The sequence below is a fragment of the Echinops telfairi genome, unplaced genomic scaffold, assembly GCF_000313985.2.
Source record: "Echinops telfairi isolate 266 unplaced genomic scaffold, ASM31398v2 ScPeMD7_7469;HRSCAF=8507_1, whole genome shotgun sequence".
Classification (NCBI taxonomy): domain Eukaryota; kingdom Metazoa; phylum Chordata; class Mammalia; order Afrosoricida; family Tenrecidae; genus Echinops; species Echinops telfairi.
In genome coordinates, this window is record NW_022111373.1 from 127966922 (window position 1) to 127984026 (window position 17105).

General features: G+C 36.4%; 1 protein-coding gene across 2 annotated transcripts in view; it reads left to right on the forward strand.

Moving 5' to 3' along the window:
* Positions 1-17105, forward strand: part of LOC101650495 (cadherin-10) — a 158717-nt gene that overhangs the window by 118718 nt on the left and 22894 nt on the right. The window contains exons 9-11 of one of the 2 annotated variants that reach the window (XM_004698380.2): positions 2597-2705; positions 3409-3660; positions 6813-7799. In XM_004698380.2, the coding sequence (XP_004698437.1) occupies positions 2597-2705; positions 3409-3660; positions 6813-7303 (852 nt within the window). In that variant the 3' untranslated portion in view covers positions 7304-7799. Of the gene's footprint in view, positions 1-2596; positions 2706-3408; positions 3661-6812; positions 7800-17105 lie in introns of those variants that run through there. The other variant, XM_045285131.1, reaches the window with a different exon arrangement.

Here is a 17105-nt window from a genome sequence, read left to right on the forward strand (position 1 = left end):
ATGGTATCCTTTCAACATACTGGATCAATGTGCATGCTGAGAAAATCACCAGCGAAGCTGGTTTTCTGAAGAAGAAGAATGTGGCATCGGGACTGGAGGAAGGTGTATTAATAGCAGGCAGATGATACAAGCTTGCTTCCTGCCCTCTTCTGACTCTATGTCCAAAATCTGTCAGACGAAGTCTTGCCATCCTTGACTCTAAGAAGCAGTATGGCCTTACTTCTTCCACACAGATTCATTTCAAGATTCTTCTTCAGCACCACCATTTAAATATATCAATTCTTTTTCAGTCTTACTTAGTCAATGTCCAACTTGACACAATTGCAAATACCATAGCTTGTTTCAGGCACACCTTAATCTTCAAAGTAACATCTTACTTTTCAAAACCCTAAAGAGATCTTGGGCAGCAGATTTCCCTAATGCAATATGTCTTTTGATCTCCTAAAAGGTGATTTCATGAGCCTTGATTGTGTATCTCCATTTAGTATGATGTGACCTACCTGTCCACAGTTGTGAGGATTTTGGTCTTCTTTGCATGGAGCTGTAATCTACAATCCTTGTTCTCTATCAGCAAGTGTTTTAAGTCCTATTTCAGCAAGCATTGTTGTGTCATCTGCACACTGCAGGTTGTTAATATTGTTAATAATAGTGAAGCCTCTTTAGTACTCAAAACTCACTGGCATTGAGTCAATTCCGACTCATACTGTGTTATGATACAAAGTAGAACTTCCTCTTTGCAAGGCTGTAAACCTTTATGGGCGTAAAAAGCCGCATCTTCCTCCGAGTAGCTGGCGTCTATGAACTCCTGATTCTCTGGTTAGCAGACCCACTTGAAACTCACTAGGCCACCAGGGCTCCTTAATTTCATCAGTTAAGACTTCAAATCCTGTTTGCGGTCAATAAGCAAAACTGTGTCATGTGTATAATGCACATTGTTAAAGAACCTTCCTCTGTTCTTTCTTCTTCTTCCATCATCTCAGATTTTTTTGTTGTTGCTCATATGCAATTTGACTAAGTATGGTAAAAGAACACAATCATCACACACCTTTTTTTAAATTTTAAACCATGAAGTATCTATGCCTTGTTCAGTTAAGAATGCTCCCTCTTGATCTAGGTGCAGATTCCACATGAGCACAATTAGGTGCTCTCAAATTCCTAATCTTCACAATGTTATCCAGTTTGCTTTGTTCCACATAGTCAATAAAACATTGTCCTGGTATTTGCTGCTTTTAACCAAGATCTATCTTATGGCTTGGTTTTCTTTGTTAACAAAGAGATATTAACCTAAGAAAGCCAGCACTCTATTTCAAGACAGATCTTCAAATGTGTTTGTTTGCTCATGAATGCTATATCATTCCTTGTGAATTCTTCCTTTCTGGCATTGTAAACCATAAAATTGTCAGATTCAAATTGGCCAATACCAGTCCATTCCAGCTCACTTGCACCTATGATATTTCTCTTATCGCATTCCACTTAATTTTCAAAGACTTCCAACTGTTCATAGATGCACACATTATACGTTCCACATTCTAACGATTATTAGATGTTTGCAGGTGTCTCTTCTTGTTTGGAGTCAGTGGCACACCACTGAGTCAAGGTCCTTCGCCTTTGCTCTGCTACAAACGTCCACATGACTTTGACGAGGTAGCTCTTCTCCAGGCGCATTCTCTGTGCCTCTCCCTCTGGCACTGTAGTAGAACAGCCATTGTTGTTATTAGTAAGGTTTGCAGGGGATAATGCTACGGACTGGAATTGAGTTTTCATCTGAATAGTGTGTCTTCAGTCTAAAAGCTCCATTGACACCTGTTCACCAGGGTGTCCCTGATGTACTTGGAACACCTTTATTATCATAGGCACTGTGAAGCCACCTCAGTCTGAGGAACTGAAAGACGAGTTGTGCAATGTTATAATAATTGATTTAAAACACAACATTTTTAACTGAAAACTTTAATTTAGTTATTTATAATATAAAATATGCAAATAGATAGCAATATTGGTGTTTGAAATGCATTATTTTGTATTAAAATTAAATGAAAGTTTTTAGTTATTTTACGCAATACACAATTTTTGCTTCAAATTGTCATACCCTCTCAATTATTTTTATTTTGGGACAATGTATTGTTTTATAGTAAAAACTATTAGCACTATGTAGATAGTCTATCCTTTTAATGGACTTTATGAGTGTTAACATATTGATCTTACATTAATATACACAAAAATTTTCAGTTGTCTATTATATTTCTTGGTGTTATTTAATTTATGCCTGATTTTTTTCTCTAATATAGTCTTACAAACTTGTTCATCCAACTAATAAGTGTAAATTAAGAAACCCTAAATAAAATAATATTAGTTATTTTGAAGCAAAGTATAATATTCAAGGCAAAGAAAGATATAAAATAAGAGATTCCATATGATAAAATGAAAATGATAAAAAAATATGAATGGAGTCAAATAAAGTTACATAGCCAAGATGTACAATCAATTGCCCTCATTTATTTATAGGCAAGATATGGGTATTAAAAATGTACATAAGATAAAGCAGATTGCAGCCATTGAAGATGATGAATACATATGTATACATTTCCTTTTTCTGCAGCTAATACAGACTATAAGTGCAGTAGACAAAGATGACCCTTTAGGTGGACAGAAATTTTTCTTCAGTTTAGCTGCTGTCAATCCCAACTTCACAGTCCAGGACAATGAAGGTAAACTTTAAAACTTGCTCCTAAGATTTCTCAGGTGACATGAACAGGAAATGTCCTCCAAATTTTCCTCTTGGGATTCTATTAGGCACTTTCTATCAGTCACCTCAGATTTTATACCAATTATTTGATGATGTGTTACATTCATTCCAGTGAATGGAAATAAACATTTAGAGCAATTGAGTAGCTTGTTGTTTTTCAGGTATTGGAATGTAGCAGTTTTGTCTGCTTCAAAAATTTAAACACATTAACAATATTTAATATTGACCCAATGATTCCTTTTTTCTTCGGGGTTATTGTTTTGTGTGTGTGTGTGTGTGTGTGTGTGTGTGTGTGTGTGTGTGAAGAGGGTATTTGCACATACTTTTCAAAAAAAGAGCATCATTTTTATTATAATGTGTTTTTCTTGATGTGTCAGACATTAATGAATATTGAAAGCAGAAAAGGTTATCATCTATGCAGCTTTGATAAATCTTTCACTTATCAAAAACCAACTTTTTGAAAACATTATCAGAGAATTAGAAAATCAAAAATCAAGCATTGCAGAGTCTCTGATTTTTAAATCGATAATATTTATACGCTTCAGATTAGGAAAATGTACATCAATTTAACATAAGCAGTTTTTTTAATAAAAATTTTGTGTTGCCAAAAAGGGCGAAAAGTGCACTCTCCCAAACCCTTTGTAATGTTATAAAATTTATTTTAGATAACACTGCCAGAATTTTAACCCGAAAAAATGGATTCAATAGGCACGAAATTAGTACTTATCTCCTTCCGGTGGTGATATCAGACAATGATTACCCAATCCAGAGCAGCACGGGAACGCTGACCATCCGCGTGTGCGCCTGTGATGGGCAAGGCAACATGCAGTCCTGCAGCGCGGAAGCCCTGCTCCTCCCTGCCGGCCTCAGCACGGGGGCGCTGATCGCTATTCTCCTCTGCATCATTATTCTGCTGGGTAAGTGATGAAGCCACGGGGATAGGGTGATTTTTTTCTAGGCGGACTATTTTAGTATGCTCTTAAAGAACAAACTTGCTGTTCAAATCACTGCCTCTCAAATAGCCCCATGTTTGAAGATAGTAATAACTATGGAAACAAATCTATTAAGATATGTTTTCCTACCAGACTTTAAAAACATAAAGATTTTTTGAAGCAGGAGTGGCAATAGCAAGACTTTACCAAGAAGGACCAGGTGCTAATTCATGTGAACAAATTAGTTCAAAACAAACAGACAAATATCTATCTTTGACTACGATACATTTCCTAAACCCAATAACTGATGGGTTTTGTAGGATCGAAGAGTTTTAAAGACAACTCTTGGTAGATATAGTCATAATTATGATGAAATTAGACGTTCTCTTCAACAGAGGTCACAGAATAAAGAAGAGAGAGGCATCCATAGGTAGCACCCCAATTCTTTCAGAGCTGGCTTACGATGTGTGGCCCGAGCAGCAGTAGAATGGCAGCTTCTGGGTCGTTTGCCTCTCTCTGGGTCAGCTGTCAAATGCCCTCCCAAGAGGTCTACAGGCACAAGAGGATTAGAAGAGAGAAGGGTGTCAACAGGCATGTCTTAAGGTTGGACAACATGAGAAAATCTCAAAACGTTAAAAACACGTTTGGACCTTAGTATGACTAACTTTTCATACTCACAAAAAGTATGCTATAAGTAAATGTTACCATTCTCAAAAATTTGAAATTATTTCTGGCAAAGCTGACTTGAAGCAATATTTGTCCATGACTACTAGCAGACAGCAAGGTTTTAGATGACGTTAGGCTTTTAAAAAGAGCTTCCATTAGTCTATATGCAATGTACTTATTTCTATTTCATCTACAGAAGAAACATTTCTACTTTTCTAGTTTTGCGGTAAAGAAACTAAAAGGTAAATTACTCATGCTAGATAAACAATTCAGGGTATAAAATTATTATCTAAATTTTAAAATATATAATGTAATTCAAGAAATGAGAATGTGTTGCATTTAAAAATAGACACCATAGATTCTGTTGCTCTGAGGGATTAATCAGAATACTTGTTCATGATGCAAAGATTATTAAACTTGATTATATTTAATAGCATATATAAGCATTAATAAATTTTATATTTTTATAATTCAACTATCATCAATACAATAAATATTTTGAAGAAAGAAAATAAATATGCTTTATAATAATTGACTCTACACTTGAAAATGTGGATAGTATATTTATTTTGGGGTATTAAATTTTAGATTATGTAGCCAAACTCATTCCATTAAAATATATACTATAAATGCAAATAGTATTAATAGTAGCATGTTTTTATTACATGTTCACTACATGTTAGAATCTGTAATTGGCACTTTGTCTCAAAACAGGCATTTTCTTTCACGACAAGATTATGGGATTTGCAGGATTTTATTTACACTTTACAAATAATGAAAGCAAAATTTAGAACTATTCAAAACATGTTTCAATGCCACACACTTGGTTGTTATTCATTGTACATATATATTTTTGATAGGATCTAAAATTTATTTCACCTCCCTCCATCTAAACACCCACACACAACATACACACACTTTAAAAATTTTCTGAGAAAATTGAATTAAAATATAATGGAAAATTATCACTAAACTTTTGAAGCTTCTATATATATACATATATATACATACATATATATGTCTATGTGTGTGTGTGTGTGTTTATATATATAGCCACCTTGATGGGGATATATAGAGACAGTCTTCTAGAGACACAGTGGTCAAGTGCTCAGCCACTAACTGAATGCTGGGCAGTTTTACACTTGGGAGAACAATGTGGCGAGTCTTGGAGACACTGCGGGGCAGTTCTACTGAGTCCTAAACGTCACCATGATTTAAAATTAACTCAGCTTCCAAAACATACAGATACACATATATGTTTAAAGAAATATCCCCAAAGTATTTGGGAAAAATGAATGAAGGGAACCATGAGAGGAAATTTGATTTTAATTTTTCATGTGTCAGAATCAATTCCCTGGTAAATGGGTTTGCCTTCTGTTTGTTTTCTTTTTATCTTTTCTATTAGTGCCATTACGATAATATTGGCTTCATTACTAGCACTGCTATTGGCATCTCATGGAAGAGAGAAAAGTCTGCTCTGAGGATGAAAATGACTTGCCCTTGTGTTGAGCACAATGACCTGCCTCACACCCAAACCAAACTCCACTGCGATGGAGTCCATTCTGACTCCTGTGATTTGCCTGTGGTCACTCAGTCACTCCTTAGTTGGGGCTTCATCTTAAAAGAGCAGCAATTTCCCTTAGTCACACTTGTCTCTTTAATATGATCTAATTGTTTCCTTCTCTTGGACTCAGAGAAGCTATATCTTACTACAGAAATTCTTATTAACGTCTCAACAAAACTAACGTTCAAATTACTGGGTTTTCTTTTGTTCTAGTAGGAGCCCTGGTGGCATAGTGAGTTACAAGTTGAGCTTCTTCCTTCAAGATCGGTAGTTCAAACCCACAGAAAGACAAGGCTTTTCATTCCCAGTAGAGTTATGGCATTGGAAAAACCACGTGGGGCATTTATTTCTACCCTACTCTATGAGGTTGCTATGAGTCAGAATCAGCTAGATGACTGTGAGTGAGTGAATTTATTTTAGTAATTTCTCAGCAACGCTATTTATCCACAGGTCTTGTGAAGTATGGTATTTTCTTACTGTATTAGAGTGCAAAAATGAGGGCATAATTTTTCCTGTTTTTAGTTGGATCCTTTGATGTTACACTCATTTTGTGTCCGCATGTCTGCACCATGTCATCTCATGTCTCACATAAAAGAAAAAGACTACTTATCAAATCAGAAACCATTCTTAAAGGATTTACAGAATAGTATATACATGATCAGTCACGGCATTTAAGGACTACCTTTTAGTCCTTAAAACAAAGACAGTGACACTTCAGAAACACCTCCCCCAAACCTTTCAACTGTCTGACCACCGAAGAAAACAGTTGCAGATACAAAATTGACTTTAAATTCTACGCTTTCTATGGTAAAGTTAAATCACTCCAACCCCTTTACAACACTTCCATTCATTATTTACATGACGCCTTCACGCGGACGTCTAATTTCTCTTCTTTTCTTCTTTCAAGTTATAGTCGTACTGTTTGCAGCTCTGAAGCGGCAGCGGAAAAAGGAGCCTCTGATCTTGTCTAAAGAAGATATCAGAGACAACATTGTGAGCTATAATGATGAAGGTGGCGGCGAGGAGGACACCCAGGCCTTTGATATCGGCACCCTGAGGAATCCTGCAGCTATGGAAGAAAAGAAACTGCGGCGGGATATTATCCCAGAAACTTTATTTATCCCCCGGAGGACTCCGACCGCTCCAGATAACACAGATGTTCGGGATTTCATTAACGAGAGACTAAAGGAACATGACCTTGACCCCACTGCACCTCCATACGACTCGCTGGCAACCTACGCCTACGAAGGGAATGATTCCATAGCTGAGTCTCTGAGTTCACTAGAATCGGGTACAACTGAAGGAGACCAAAGCTACGATTACCTCCGAGAATGGGGGCCCCGGTTTAATAAGCTAGCGGAAATGTATGGTGGTGCAGACAGTGACAAAGACTGTTAACGTAGGCTCCGTGTTCCATTCAAACAAGAGGAAGTAACTCACCCACGCCGTCACCACGTCACGATATTTGATATTCAGGATGCTTTTCCTGCCATGCATCACAAATGTTTCCCCATTTACATTTTAATTTGTTCATTAATTGCATTAATTCTTTCCTGTAGGATGTCTCATGGAATATATACGACATTTTATTTAATCACTTCCAAGAGCCAAAGCTACGGAAAGTCAGTGTTGTCCCTCTTGGTAAATAAAAGATCATTTCTGAAACATGAACAGGATCGGTCTCCCTTCAGTAACCTCACAAATAAGCCGCTTCTGTTAAATACATGTCCCGCCCTTCCTGCAAATGAAGCTTTTAAAAGGTGAAGGAACAATTTCAAATATATCCTGTTCTGTACATTGAATTTAAAAGAAAATGTACATGTGTTGTTAGTAGGTGTGATATGCAACCTGGTATACAAATGTTTGTGCAATTTCATTTCATCAAATTTTATCTGCTAATGTTTTATATTTATATTTTTGTATTTATTTTTAAAAAATAAACCAGTTTTTACAACTACTTGGTCTCCAGATTCCTTTTTCCTGTCTTTTTTTCCAAAGAATGGGTTTCACGATGAACAAATATTGGGATGCGACTTTTTTTTAACTACGGGTAAGGTCGCAAAATCAACCAAATTAATTGAGGCTCATACAAACTGAATAACACTTAGGTAGGAATTCTTTGTCTAATGACACCCATTGTGCTCTGATAGGTGTGAAATTCACCATATTAATAATAGGATTCATTTGTAAACTAGTACCAGTGGCAACTCCATTCCAAGTGAGTCAGAAATTGTTACTCCATAGAGATTTCAATGGCAGGCTTTTCTAAATCCCCAGGATTTTCTTTAAAGCTGCCTTTGGGTGAACTTGTCCCTCTAAGCTTTCAGTTCGCAGCTGAGTATATGAACCATTTACACACTCAAAACATTACTACATTGGTTGAAAGTATGGCCATCGTGATAAATACCCACAAACACAACTGGATAGTTTACTTTTGTTTATAAATCACTAAAATAATAACTGGATGAATAAAACATTTTAAAAATGATACGGCATGTCTGCTACTGAGGATCATTGGCCATGGTTGTTAAGCCAGATATCAGACTAAAATAAACCTTTAATGGAAAATACACTTACCTCCCATAAAAATGCCAAGAAATGGCAGCATCAACATTGAATATTCCATTAAGAGCACATTGTAATTATGTCAAGTTTTCCAATATGCATTACATATTTATTTTCAAAAAAGTCTGGCTTTTTAGTCAGTGAATGATTCAGTAGAAGGGTAATAGCAGCAGCAACAACAAATACTGACAGTTAATGATCCACATTTCCTGTGATTCCTGGAGGTCCACTGCCACTAACTGATTCTTGTTTCCCAAGCTCCAAAACATGATTCATTTCTAAAAGGAGCATTTTATTGGGTCTAGGCTAGGAGTTCACATTTCCTGCTTGAAGATATCATAAATAATACCAAAGATTCATCTGTCCCCAATTAGTGAAAATGCATTGTTTTATAGTAAACCACAAGACAATATTGACATAGCCTTAATGGCAAATTAATTGTCTTAGTCAACTTCCAGGATGAAAAGGCTCATATTTCTCTGAACAAAGACAATTTTGTTGTTTTTCTAAGATTGTAATTATAACAGAAAAACATCTCATATGGTCTAGTTAAATTTATAGCCATATGACAAGGACTAAATGATGTAGTAGACCCATAGTAAGACCTCAGTTGGTTGATTGTCTGTTTATCAAGGATTTGTTCTGGTATAATAAAGTTTTGGCTGACATTGTTCAAATAAAAAACCTTTGCCATATATTCTGAATTAAATAAGGAGAAAACTCTGATTATTCTAGTAGGATACTTTTAATTAACACCTCACTGATAATAAAAAATGAAATATATCCTAGAAACATTGCATACTAGATGTTTCAAAATAAGATATTGATATGGTTGAACTATAGTCTCTGAAATTCCTCATGCGAGGTATTTTAATTAATATAAAGGGGTTTCAAATGATTGTTTAAAAAATTGTGTTACATTTCAGTCCACTTTTTCCCACAAAGTTTTATGCCTCTTATTTGATATTTGATGCCAATAAAAAGTTCCTGAATGGTACAAATAATTAACATGCTCAGGTGCTGCCCAAACTATCTGATGATGGAGGTTTGAGTGCACCCAGAGGGGCATCGGAAGAAAGATCTGGTGATAGGGTTCTGAATGTTAACCAGGGGAAAGCCTTCATAGCACAATGTGCTCTGACACGAAATGGGTCTCCATAAGTTAAATTGACCCCTCACACATCCAATCACTGCCATTGAGTGGATTCTCATGTCAGGTAGAATGCTATATATACATAAATAATATATGCAATATATATAGTAATATATAATTTTATATCATTTATATAAATATACAATGTATATTTAATTGTAATTTATATATTATTTATTGTATAGAATATATAATATATAACTATATACCATTGCATGCATATAATGTTAGATAATATACATTATACCATATATAACTATATATATTCTTGCACATATAAAATATATAACTGTATATATCGTTGAATTCTAGTTGCTATGAGAACATGATAATTTTTATATATAAAACTTTGTGTATATATATACACAATTAAATACATATATATAACTAAATTTGGAGAAAAAAATCTATACAGATACTAATAATGAGGATGTTTATTTGGCTATGGTTTCTGTTTTCATTCAGAAAATTCAAATTGTCATGAACTTTCCCTCTTATTGTGTTTATTTGCCTTATATATTTCATAGATTTGAAAGATTTTTATCAGTGAACTTTAGTGTGATCCAAATCATCTAAAAACAAAAATAAAGAAAGGATATGTATACCAGTCTTTTATGTCAATTCAAGGACATATGACCCACAAATCCTTCTTCAGAGAGTCCATCAAGAGAAATTATCAGAATTTAAAAGTATTCCTTAAATGAATAGCCTGTTCAAATGATTCCATGCAGTCTCTTTGGGCTGGTGCTCTCCAAGGGTCATCTAGTATAGACTAGTCGGTGTCCAATCTCCCTTTTATCTATGCACTGAACAGAATGTCTATCAGTATCATATTGTTGATTTCACTGGAAAACTTTGGGTCTTCATTTATTTATCCACGTATTGTTTCATTCATCAAGTATTTGTTGAGTACATTTATTATAAAATCAACTAATGTTATAGATCATCATAGAGATGTTGTAAAATTAAAAAAATAAATTTATATTTGTGTAATTTTTTCTATTAATATGAAGGGGTCTCGGGGAGGAGATGAGCCAGTCAGGGTGCGATGTAACAATGATGAGAAATACAACTTTCCTCTAGTTCCTAAATGTTTCCTCCCCACTCCCACTACCATGACTCGAATTCCATCTTGCAAGTCAGACTAGACCAGAAGAGGTACACTGGTACAGATAGGAACTGAAAATACAGGGAATCCAGGACCAGTGGTGTGAGTGGCAAAACAGGGAGGGTAAAGGGAGAATGAGTAGGAAAGAGGGAACCGATTACATGGAACTGTGTGTGACCTCCTCCCTGGGGGACAGACAACCGAAAAGTGGGTGAAGGGAGACATTGAACAGGGCAAGATATGACAAAATACCCATTTATAAACTATCAAGGGCTCATGAGGGAGGGGGGAGCGGGCAGGGAGGGGGAAAATGAGGACCTAATGTTGGGGGTTTAAGTGGAGAGAAAATGTTTTGAGAAATGATGTACAAATGCGCTTTACACAATTGATGTGTGTATGGATTGGGATAACAGTTGTATGAGCCTCTAATAAAATGTTAAAAAATATATATGAAATTAAAATGGAAACAATTATTAAACACTTGATTTTAATAAAACATGTAATATTCACTTTTATTTAATTGTCTACACATTATAAATAAATATTCTCATCTCCATTTCCAAGATGGCAATATTCAGATAAGCAAAATGAAATGATTTGCAAATCTTTTAGTCATTAGTAGTGATTGAGTTGATCACTTCTCATTGGTTCAACCAAACTATCCAAGAAAGTTTATTGAATGAAAAAAAACATGCTCTTAAATGGAAATTTCTCTATCTTATGTCAAGAAGATACTCTTATACAATCCCAGAATTCCGGTTACATTAGTAAATTTACACATATAAATTATGAGTAATTAGATACCTATGATCTTCTAAAGATGAGGGAACTTGGGTTTAAGGACGATTTAGGAGTATGGGTAGGTAGATATCTGGGCTCACTAACCTATCTCCATTATTTCTATATTATATATGTATTTTTATATATAATATTTCATTATACACAGATATGAAGTATGATTTCCAGATACTGAGACTAATTCCACAAAGCCTCCAAGAAAAGCTTCTATTTTCTGGTTTACAAATGCATTTTCACACACTCATCTGTATCTTACTGCCATCGAGTCAAGGAAGACTCACAGTGGCCACAAAACAAGCTAGAACCGCCCTCATGAGCTTCTGAGACTGTAACTGTTTATAGGAGTAGAAAGCCCTGTGTTTCTCCCGCGGAGCTACTGGTGGTTTCGAACTGACCTTGCAGATGACAACCCAATGTATAACCTCCATGCCACCAGCTTAACATGCCTATTTAATAAGAAAACAGCTGCTTTTCATGATCCATTACACTTTATAAGCATCCAAGTAAAATGGATATGGGGATGCAGGGATGTATTCACTGAGGAATATTAATTCTGCAGCATGAAATTGGATAAAGCTCACAAAGGTGAAAGTCTTTGTGATTGAACTAATAATACAAAAAGATGCATGAAATTTACAGACAACGTGCAGACCCCTATAACATGCCAAATGCTATATCTATGCACAAAAATAGCAAAATTCCATATGAAATGGAAAGAAAGAGATGAAAGTACTAAAATCCTGTGTGCTGTTTGAGTTCAAGTTTAGAGCATGTCTTTTGGCCCCATTATTCTCTCAGTGCACACTGCCCACCACATAGTAGTCACTCAGTGTTAAATCCTTTCTCTTATCCTCTCTGATACTATTTCTGAAAATGTCTTCTTTTGATTCCTTACTTGCCTCAGAAATCTTTAAGGTTATTCAAGTTATAAGTGAAGTCTTTTAAAATTTAACTCTGTTATCTTCCTTTTACATTTGTATCTGCCTTGCATTATTGTAGTTTCTTCCAAAGTAAATATTAAGTAATCCGCCTCCTTTCCCTCCCACCATGTTCCCGTTAACAACCCGAGTACCACTCCATCGGTGATTTATTTAGCTTTCCTTCTATGCACTTTAACGAGATTATGTCAAACGACTCCAGTAGTTCTCTAATGTACTCACATCTTCCTTTGTATGTGACTTCTAAATAAGTGAATAGAGCTGATAAGCCCTACACTATATGCAGATGACCACCTATTCACCTCTGCTATTTTTAACATAAGCAGCTACATATGTATTCGCTTCCTAATTTCTCTCTCTACCTCATATGCAGTCATGTCTCTCATCCCATGTGTTGTCCATGCAGGAAAGCAAAGTTTACAAAGCGAAGATTTACTGAAAGTTTGTCAATAAAGGAAATGTGGAAGGGGATCAGAACCAGAGCCCCAAGGAAAATTCTCTGTGGCTTCTTCATTGCCAAAATAATTGTTGTTTCATAATTTCTTTTCTTTCTGTCTTTGGACTACAATATTTGCTTCTAAAGGGCTATATTGATGTTTTCTTGATCACTTTTAAGAAATGCTTCATTTTGAAGTTGTCAAAACAGCAAAACACATGAAGTGAAGAGTTTTCCAACTTTCCTAAGCACGGAGGCGGTAAAGACAGGAGTGAATTCCCAGGAACAATCTGAGCGAGTTGACTAGAATGAGCAGTCAGAAAATGGCGTGGCACTTCTGTCTAGCCTCCTCTGGCTACACAAAGCGAAGGAGAAGCCAACTCCACACCAGTCAAGGATGATGGCAGCAAGGGAGAAACAGGAACTGCCTCCACCTCCCTTCTTCTTTACCCTCTTCTGACAACAAGCATTCCTCTTCTGGCACTCTCCTTACCTGCTGCATGTGATAATGGGAAATTGTCTAACAGTTCTAAAATGGGAAGACCCATGTATTTTGTCTACCATGCTACTTCTCAGAAATACTAGCAAGCATATCTCCCTTTGGTGCTAGGTCTCTCTGCCCATGGTGCTTTGGCCTCTGACTTGTTGAATCGGTTGTGAGGTTTGCTGCTCTGTCTCATGATCTAAAGCTGTTCCTCTGTATGTCATGGCCTCCATGCTGCAGTCTCTGGTGCCTCTGCTGCCTCCCCTCCTCCGTCTCCACTGGCCTCACTCCTCAGACAGTCTTACCTGTGCTTCACTGATGGCTGTTCTTTCTTCCTGAGCACTGGATGGCCTCTCTCTATTTCTGAGATGACTCACTTGTTTATACCCCGTGAAATCATGAAACACTAATCCCCTAGATTAGTGTTTCACATCCTATTTGCATCATCCCACCAAACATGGGGTGGGAGTTTCTATGGAATGAATAGAAGTGCTACCCCAAGTAATTTCACTTCACTGCAAGCAGTCTCTTGGAGCCAAAGCGATCTATGGAGTCAAAGTGCATTGCTGATTAAAGTCATCACAGTGTGAATAATAATAATGCACCTCAAGTTTTAGCCTCAAAAGTAACCAACAAAGAGAAATGTATACATAGTTTTTAATTCATTATACTTAGTTCAATTACATATATTATTTTGCATGTGATTCTCCTGATATTCTTATTAATGTGTTCAGGCTGCCAAAAATAGAGCTTGACTCTATGTGGAACTATATGCTTCATTTTTTTGTTTGATTACAAAAGAAGCAAAAACATATATTTAAAAAAGACTCTAATTTTCCAAAATGCTTTGAAAATGATGATGGCAACGTATACAAATGGTTTGACACAATGGATGCCTGTCTGGATTGTGATAAGAGCTGTACGAGGCCCCAATAAAATGATTTTTTTTAAAGGAAAAAAGACTCTTCCCAAATCCCAATTAATAAAAGATAAACAAAACAAGGACAGAAAAGGTTTTCGTTCAACCATGGGTTCCACTATGATTATAAGCAGGGTTACGTTAGCATATCCATACAGTTACCCAATAGGCATGTTGTATTAAAGGATTTACATTAAAAGATTAATGAGGGCATAATAGAAAACTGTAGACAGTTTGTGGAAATTCTTTTCCAGCTGTGGAATTATCCTGAATTTGGAACATGACATTTACAACTCCACAGGAAGGATAGCACCGCAGCTTCATGCCCACATTTATCTGAGCAAACCTCCTACACATGGTGAAATATTTAGAAGCATGCTAACATTCTTGTCATGATCTTTGCCTCTCTCTTTTTACCAGCAAGAAGATTTTAAATGAGTTAATTTTTTTCCTTCTGGGTATCAAAAAAATTGTCACTGTGTTACAGCTTATATTTATTTCTATTATTATGACCACTGATATAGTTTAATATAAGTCTTAAATAATTTTAGAAAGTCGATGAATCTTTGTAAAAAAAGAACACTGCAAACAAAGCAGTGATGGGGTCTACGTCTGGCATGTTTTTTCACTTTTCTTCTAGCAGCGTCAGACTTTAGCCTTTTTAGCATTTCAAAGATACTTGTTTGAAATGATCACTCAACTTCTTAACTACATAATGTGATTTTGTATTTGTTTCTTCACAGAGTTCAAACTTTGTTATACTGTAATCAGATTTTAAATATATACCTGTAGTAACCATATCCATGAAAAAACCTTCATCCAAAAGGATGGAAGTACTTCAGTAGTTCAAATATATGACTATTTTGTTCTCTTGACATCATTTTGGCTGAAACAACCCTCTGATTAGGTTTCATTCGATTAGACACATAAACCTGGTAACTGTTCATTCCCAACAGTGCCTTGGACACCTGAGTTAGGATTCCAAAAATACTGGTGAGTGATTGATTACCCTTGGCAATCTCAATACTTTGTTTTCTAATTTTGGCATTGTGGAAAATGTCAGGTTCCATGCCTTCCCCACCCTCAATAAAAAAGGCAACATGTTTCATTCATATTTGAAAAAGCATATTCCAGAAATGTCACAGTAACCTTTTAAGATGACAGTCTCTGCCTAGGAATTCTTGACAGCAGCTATGCACAATTATGCCAGCTATATATTGAAGCTTTCTTACATCCTCCTCCCAAAGTGATAGCCTACCAGACAGCATGTGGATGACTAGATAGAAGGAAATGCAAACTCAACGCACACTTTTATAAACTTTATTTTAGAGACAGAAATAGAAAACTGAAATTCAATTCCCGGCTCATTTAGTGGCTACGTGAATGAACTAAACTATTTTAATAACCTTATCGTATCTCCACTTCCCTATCTAAGAATTTAAAATACTAGCAGCACATTGAAGGAGCCTGATGGCAGAGGGGGCTGCAAGTGGGGCTGCTAACGGCGAAGTCAGAAGTTGGAGACCACCATACAGCATCAGGAGTAAAATGAGGCTTTTTAATTCTGTGAGAGCTGCAGTCTTGGAAACCCACCGGGGCAGTTCTACCTTTTCCTGTGGGTTCGCTATGAGCTGAAATTGACTAGAAGGCAGTGAAAGTGAGTAGTGTGTTACTAAGATAAACTATTGAATAAATTAAAATATAGCTTGATGTATTCATCAGCATAAAGTTTTCCATTTGTCACAAAGGCAAGAAAAATGAAGATAAAAACGAATTCTTCTCCATAACACCATATACCACCATCAAAAAGATTATGTACCTTTTTTTCATTAGTTCCTCTTATTTTATTTTATTATTTTTTAAATCACTTTATTGGGGGCTCATACGACTCTTATCACAATCCATTTATCCATCCATTGCAACAAGCACATTTGTACATTTGTTGCCATCATCATTCTCAAAATATTTGCTTCCTACTTGAGCCCGTAGGATCAGATCCTCATTTTTCCCCCTCTCTCCTCCTCCCTCCCTCCCTTCCTCATGAATTCTTGATAATTTATAAATTATTATTATTTTGTCATCTTACACTATCCAACGTTTCCCTTCACCCACTTTTCTGTTGTCTGTCCCCCGGGGAGGGGGATATATGTAGATGCTTGAAATAGGTTCCCCCTTTCTGCTCCACCTTCCCTCCACCCTCCGGTATTGCCACTCCTACCCCTGGCCCTGAGGGGTTCATCTGTGCTGTATTCCCTGTGTTTCCAGTTCCTATCTGTACCAGTGTCCATCTTCTGGTCTAGCCAGATTTGTAAGGTAGAATTGAGATCATGATAGTGGGGGGAGGAAGCATTTCAGACCTAGAGGAAAGTTGTATGCTTCATTGTTGATACACAGCACCCTGACTGGCTCTCCCCTTGAACCTTCTGCAAGGGGATGTCCTGTTGCCTACAGATGGGTCTTGGATCCCCACTCTGCACTCCCCCTCATTCACAACGATAGGATTTTTGTTCTTTCATGCCTGTTACCTGATCCCATCGACACCTCGTGATCACACAGGCTGGTGTGCTTCTTGCATGGTGGCTTTGTTGTTTCTCAGCTATATGGCTGCTTGTTTACCTTCAAGCCTCTAAGACCCCACATGCTATATCTTTTTTACAGTCTGGCACCATCAGCTTTCTTCACCACATTTGCTTATGCACCCACTTTGTCTTCAGTGATCATGTTGGGAAGGTGAGCATCATGGAATCCCATTTTAATAGAACTAAGTGTTCTTGCATTGAGGGAGTACTTGAGTGGAGG